We start from the raw sequence: 5240 nt of genomic DNA, 5'->3' as shown, positions 1-5240 counted from the left end.
TTCCACTCTTGGGAATATACCCTAAAGATTCCCTAACATACTACAAAAGCATTTGTTCTATTATGTTCATAGCAACACTATTTGTAATAGCCAGAACCTGGAAACAGCCTAGGTGCCCCTCAATAGAAGAAAGGTTAAAAAAGGTGTGGAACATATACACATTAGAGTTTTAGTCAACGGTAAAAAACAATGACATCTTGAATTTTGCATGCAAATGGATGGAAATAGAAAACGCTTTACTGAGTGAGGTAAGCCAGACCCAAAACGAGGAACACGGTATGTATTCACTCATAAGTGGATTCTAACCATAATTAAAGGTCTTTGAGCCTATTATTCGTGATCCTAGAGAAGCTAAATAAGAAGATGAACCTGATGAAGATTATTTAGCTATCCACCAGGAGGTAGGAAATAGACAAGAGTCCCAGGTAACCTCGGGTGCATGGGGGGGTGGGAGGGTAGATGGAATGGGAGAGGGTTAGAGAGAAGGGAGTAGGGGAGGAACGGGGAAAGCTTGGTGGCCGGGGATGGGGGGGGAGGATGAATATGGGATCAGGGAACAATATATTTCAACTAAGGGAGCCATTTTAGAGTTTACAGGAGACTTGACTATATATGGGATTCCAGGTCCAAGGAGAGATCCCCCAGATTGCTCTCTGGACAGAGGAGAGGGTGCCTGAATCGGTCGTGGCCCATGACCATACTGGTGTATATTTTGCTTATCACCATAGATCCTTCATCTGGCGAAGGACGGCGATACAGTCGGAGACCCACATTGGAGCACCGGACTGAGCCCCCCGAGGTCCAAATGAGGAGCAGAAGGAGGAACAACATGAAAAACGAAATCAGTACTGTGAGGGATGCTATCACCCAGTGATACAAGGGAACGGATCTGATGAGAGTTTACCAAGGCCAGTTGGACTGGGACTGAACGAGGACGTGATCTAACCAGATTCTCGGAATTTGGCCGGATTCTCTGACTGTGGCTGGCCCGAAGTCTTTCTGAAAAGCCATTGACTATGACACTGGGACCTGTTTCCTCTACATATACTGGATTTTGGGGATCCAGTCTGTTTGGACACTCACCTTCCTGGACCTGGAGGGAGGGGGAAGGAACTGGAACTTCCCACAGGGCAGGAAACCCTGACTGCCCTGGGGGACGAAGAGGGAGGAGGAGGGGGAGTAGGGGGAGTGGGAGGGTGTTGGGAGGGGGGGCGGAAATGGAAACTTTTATAATTTAATAAAATTTACTTAAAAAAAACTAAATGAAGAAAGAGAATTACAAAATACTTTTCTTCAGAAACATTAATGCAAAAAATATTTTATAAGATACTTACAATCAGAATTCAAGAATACATTAAAAATTCATCCAACATGATCAATTAGGCTTCATTCCAGAGATGCAGGAATGGTTCAGCATATAAAAATCTGTGGATATAATCCTCCATATAAACAAACTGCAAGAAAAATTTCACATGATCTTTTCATCAGATGTTGAGAAAACATCTGACAAAATTCAACATCCCTTTATGATAAAAGACTTGGAGAGATCATAGCTATAAGGAATATACCTAAACATAATAAAAGCAATTTATAACAAGTCAGTAGCCAACATCAAATTAAATGGAGAGAATTTCAAAACAATTCTACTAAAATCAGGAACAAGACAAGCTGTCCACTCTCACTATATCTATTCAATATAGTATTTGAAGTTCTAGCTAGAATAAGAATAAAATTTTCCTTTTATTAAGAAAGAGAAGGTACCAAATATTATTTTGTCATCTTGAATTTAAAACTGAAAATTCTATACTAACAGAGTCAAGCTATAGGCATTACACAATAACAATATATTTAAGAATGCTGAGAGACTGAAAATAAAAGAACATAAAAGGAAGTGATGAACAATATACATAGCAGTATAGCTTTTTGTCGACTACTTATTTCTACTAAAACAAAAAAATGTAATCATGCTTCGAGCTAAATAAATTTAAGATATGGTTATGTCTCTACCATAGATCCTATGACCTGCAAGTACAAGGACATACATATAATCCCAGGCACTCAAAAATAAACCAAGGAATGCAAAATAAGATAGAAAGAAATTTAATGGTTTCTGATATAACAAAATTAATTAAAAATTTACTATACAATTTATTGGTTAATGAAAGTAATAGAAATCTTCAATAAAAAATAATTCATGTTTAATTTTTTCTATGAAGAAAACACTGACATTAGAAATATTATTAGCATTAATTTTTTCAGTACTAGAGTGTTAATTAACAATGTCAAATTCAACTCTTCTCTAATGTAAAAATTTCATCCAAAAGTCTGCTCTTCCTTTGCTAATATTTTCTTCTGAGTTGGATTCAAAATTCATTAAAATAATTTATATTTCCAACATAAAATTTCTGTTTCAAAGCTTGAAATATTCCCTTGGGTCATCCTATTTCTGTTTAATCTGCTAATATATCCAAATACCTTATCTTGAAGTGATTTTTCTCTTGGTGCTGACTTGTATAGACATCTATACCTTAAACTACTCCACATATGCTGCACTAAGTCTTACACTTTGCAATGAAGAACATACTATAATTAATTCAAGATGAATCTTAACAGATAAAGTAGAATAGATCAAGTCATAAGAAAGCTATAGGGATTACAAAAGAATCATTGTGACTGCAAACCCAACTTTGAGAGAAGAGAACCAGAGGTTCTCAAGAGAGAAATTTCTTCTGTGTATCCTGTTAATGCTCTGTATAGATGGAAATTTTGATTCTGCTTGTTCCCACAGCCATTCAGTCCCAAAGAAACATGCAAAGGCTTACATTAATTATAAATTTGGCCTCTTCATTAATGCTTATTATTACATAGCTCTTACAACTTAAATTAAGCCATAATTCTTATCTATGTTTAACCATGTGGCATTTTTTCTTTTGTTTTATTTTTTAAAGTTTATTAAAATGTAAAAGTTTCCATTTTCGCCCCTCCTCCCAACACCCTCCCACTCCCCCCACTCCCACTCCTCTTCCCTCTCCATCCCTAAGAGCAGTCAGGGTTTCCTGCCCTGTGGGTAGTTCAAGTTCCTCCATGTGGCATTTTTATATTTTCTCAGTAAAGCATTCTCATATTTCTTCCTCTGCATCTAGCTTGTGACTGTGTCTTTGCTTTTCTTCTTACCAGAATCCTCCTAGTCTGATTGTCCACCTATACTTCCTGTCTTACTACTGGTGTTATTCATATTAAAATAAAATGAATAACAAATACTTACAGTATTTAAAAAACATTATCCCACAGCAGTTCTAGAATAATCTAAATAAACACATAGTAAGAATTCTGGGTCAATCCACAAATAGAATAGGAATTCTTTCAAGTAAATGCATTTTCACATATATTCACACTTGCTACAATTATTTGTATTTTGAAAAATTTGCTATGTTCATAGAATACCTTCTGTTGATGGTAAAACCAAAGCATCTTTATAAAAAAATAACTAATTGTAATATATATATGTATATATATATATATATACACAAATATGCATGCTATAGCAAGGAGTAGAAAAAAGAGGTTACAATTTTGAAGAAGTGACAGAAATATATATGGGGAGTTTTGAGGAATGAAAGAGAAGGAAAAGCAGTTATAATTATATTAAAATCTCACAAATAATACTAAGAATAATAAATAATTGAAAGTGGTAAACCTTATCAGGCTTTAATATAAAATGTGATTATACAGATGAATACATATTAGGAGGAAATATCAGAAATCAATAAGAAAGAAGACAGAAGATTACAACCACTGACATTAGCTGTTGGGACAGAAAGACTGGAAGGGCAGAGACACAGCATCACTCATGAACAAAGACAAAGGATCTTCATACTTATTTGTGTTTCATGCTTTATTCTTCTATGTAAAATTGACTCAACATGTTTCACATTGTCCCTATAATATATGAGTTTATAATCTAATGCAGTAAGAAACTGTTATATTAAACTAGTAATAGAAGTAAAACTTATTGACTTCTAATTTAAAGCTAACTATGAAAAAGATTGAAGAAAGACCTCCATTTATTTTCTATCATCTGAGACTAGTTTCTTCCTCCATAACATTTTCATGGCATTTTTCACCTCTGCATTCCTCAGTGTGTAAATCAGAGGGTTAAGCAAAGGTGTCCCAATCGAATAAAATATAGCTATCATCTTGTCCATAGGAAATGTGGTTGCAGGTCGTGTGTATATAAATATGCAAGGTCCAAAGAATAAGATGACCACAATGATGTGGGAGACACAGGTGGAAAGGGCTTTTCTCCTCCCTTCAGCACTGTAGTTTTTTAGGGAATGCAAGATGATGACATATGAGACCATCAACATGAGGAAACTCACTGTACAAATGGCCCCACTGTTGGACACCAGAAGTAGGTTGATCATATATGTATCTGAACATGCAAGTTTCAACAGTGGCTGCAAGTCACAGAAATAGTGATCAATCTCATTGGGACCACAGAAGGGTAAACTCAAAGCTAGACATATTTGAACTAAAGAATGCACACAGGATCCCACCCAGGCTATGACCACCAGCATCCCACAGACCCGGTGGCTCATGATTGTCATATAATGCAGAGGCTTACAGATGGCAACATAGCGGTCAACAGCCATGAGGATGAGGATGAAGATCTCCAGGCAGCCAAAGAAATGGAAAGTAAACACTTGTATTATGCACTCATTGAAAGAGATAGAGGCCTCCTTCATGAGGGAATCCACAATCGTCCTAGGGGCGATAGTTGTAGTGAAGCAGGTGTCAGACAAGGATAAGTAGAACAGGAAGTAGTACATAGGACTTTGAAGGGCCTGGCTTGTCTTGATGGTAGCAATTATCAGCAAGTTACCCAATAATGTCCCCATATAAAAAAGCAAAAACACAACAAATAGGATTTTCTTTCTAAATGGATCCTGTGTCAAACCAAGTAGAATAAACTCAGTCACATTGTTATTCAGCCACATTGTTTCATTAGTGATCAGAAGTGGTACATAAGAAATAATTTATCTGAAAAACAATAAAATCATTTATTTTGAGGGTCATATGTAATTCTATTGATATTTTTTTGTAAAAGCAAGCAATCACCATTAGTGACATCTTTCTGTTTCTTTAACAAATGATTCAACAATTTTTCCTAAATTTCAGTGGCCATCGTTTGCATTATTATGACTGTGATCATTTCCCAAAGCACTCGCCAAAGAGACATC

At 36.0% G+C, this 5240-nt stretch overlaps 1 protein-coding gene across 1 annotated transcript; it reads right to left on the bottom strand.

Moving 5' to 3' along the window:
• Positions 1-4064: 4064 nt before the first annotated feature.
• On the bottom strand, positions 4065-4997 carry LOC125399508 (olfactory receptor 4C16-like). The gene has a single exon (XM_048432928.2). It carries the CDS (start codon positions 4995-4997, stop codon positions 4065-4067), a length of 933 nt encoding a protein of 310 aa, XP_048288885.1.
• Between the last annotated feature and the right edge of the window lie 243 nt (positions 4998-5240).

The sequence above is a fragment of the Myodes glareolus genome, chromosome 3, assembly GCF_982192425.1.
Source record: "Myodes glareolus chromosome 3, mMyoGla1.1, whole genome shotgun sequence".
Classification (NCBI taxonomy): Eukaryota; Metazoa; Chordata; class Mammalia; order Rodentia; family Cricetidae; genus Myodes; species Myodes glareolus.
Note: the sequence above shows the minus strand (reverse complement) of the source record. Positions and strands in the feature narration are given on the sequence as shown.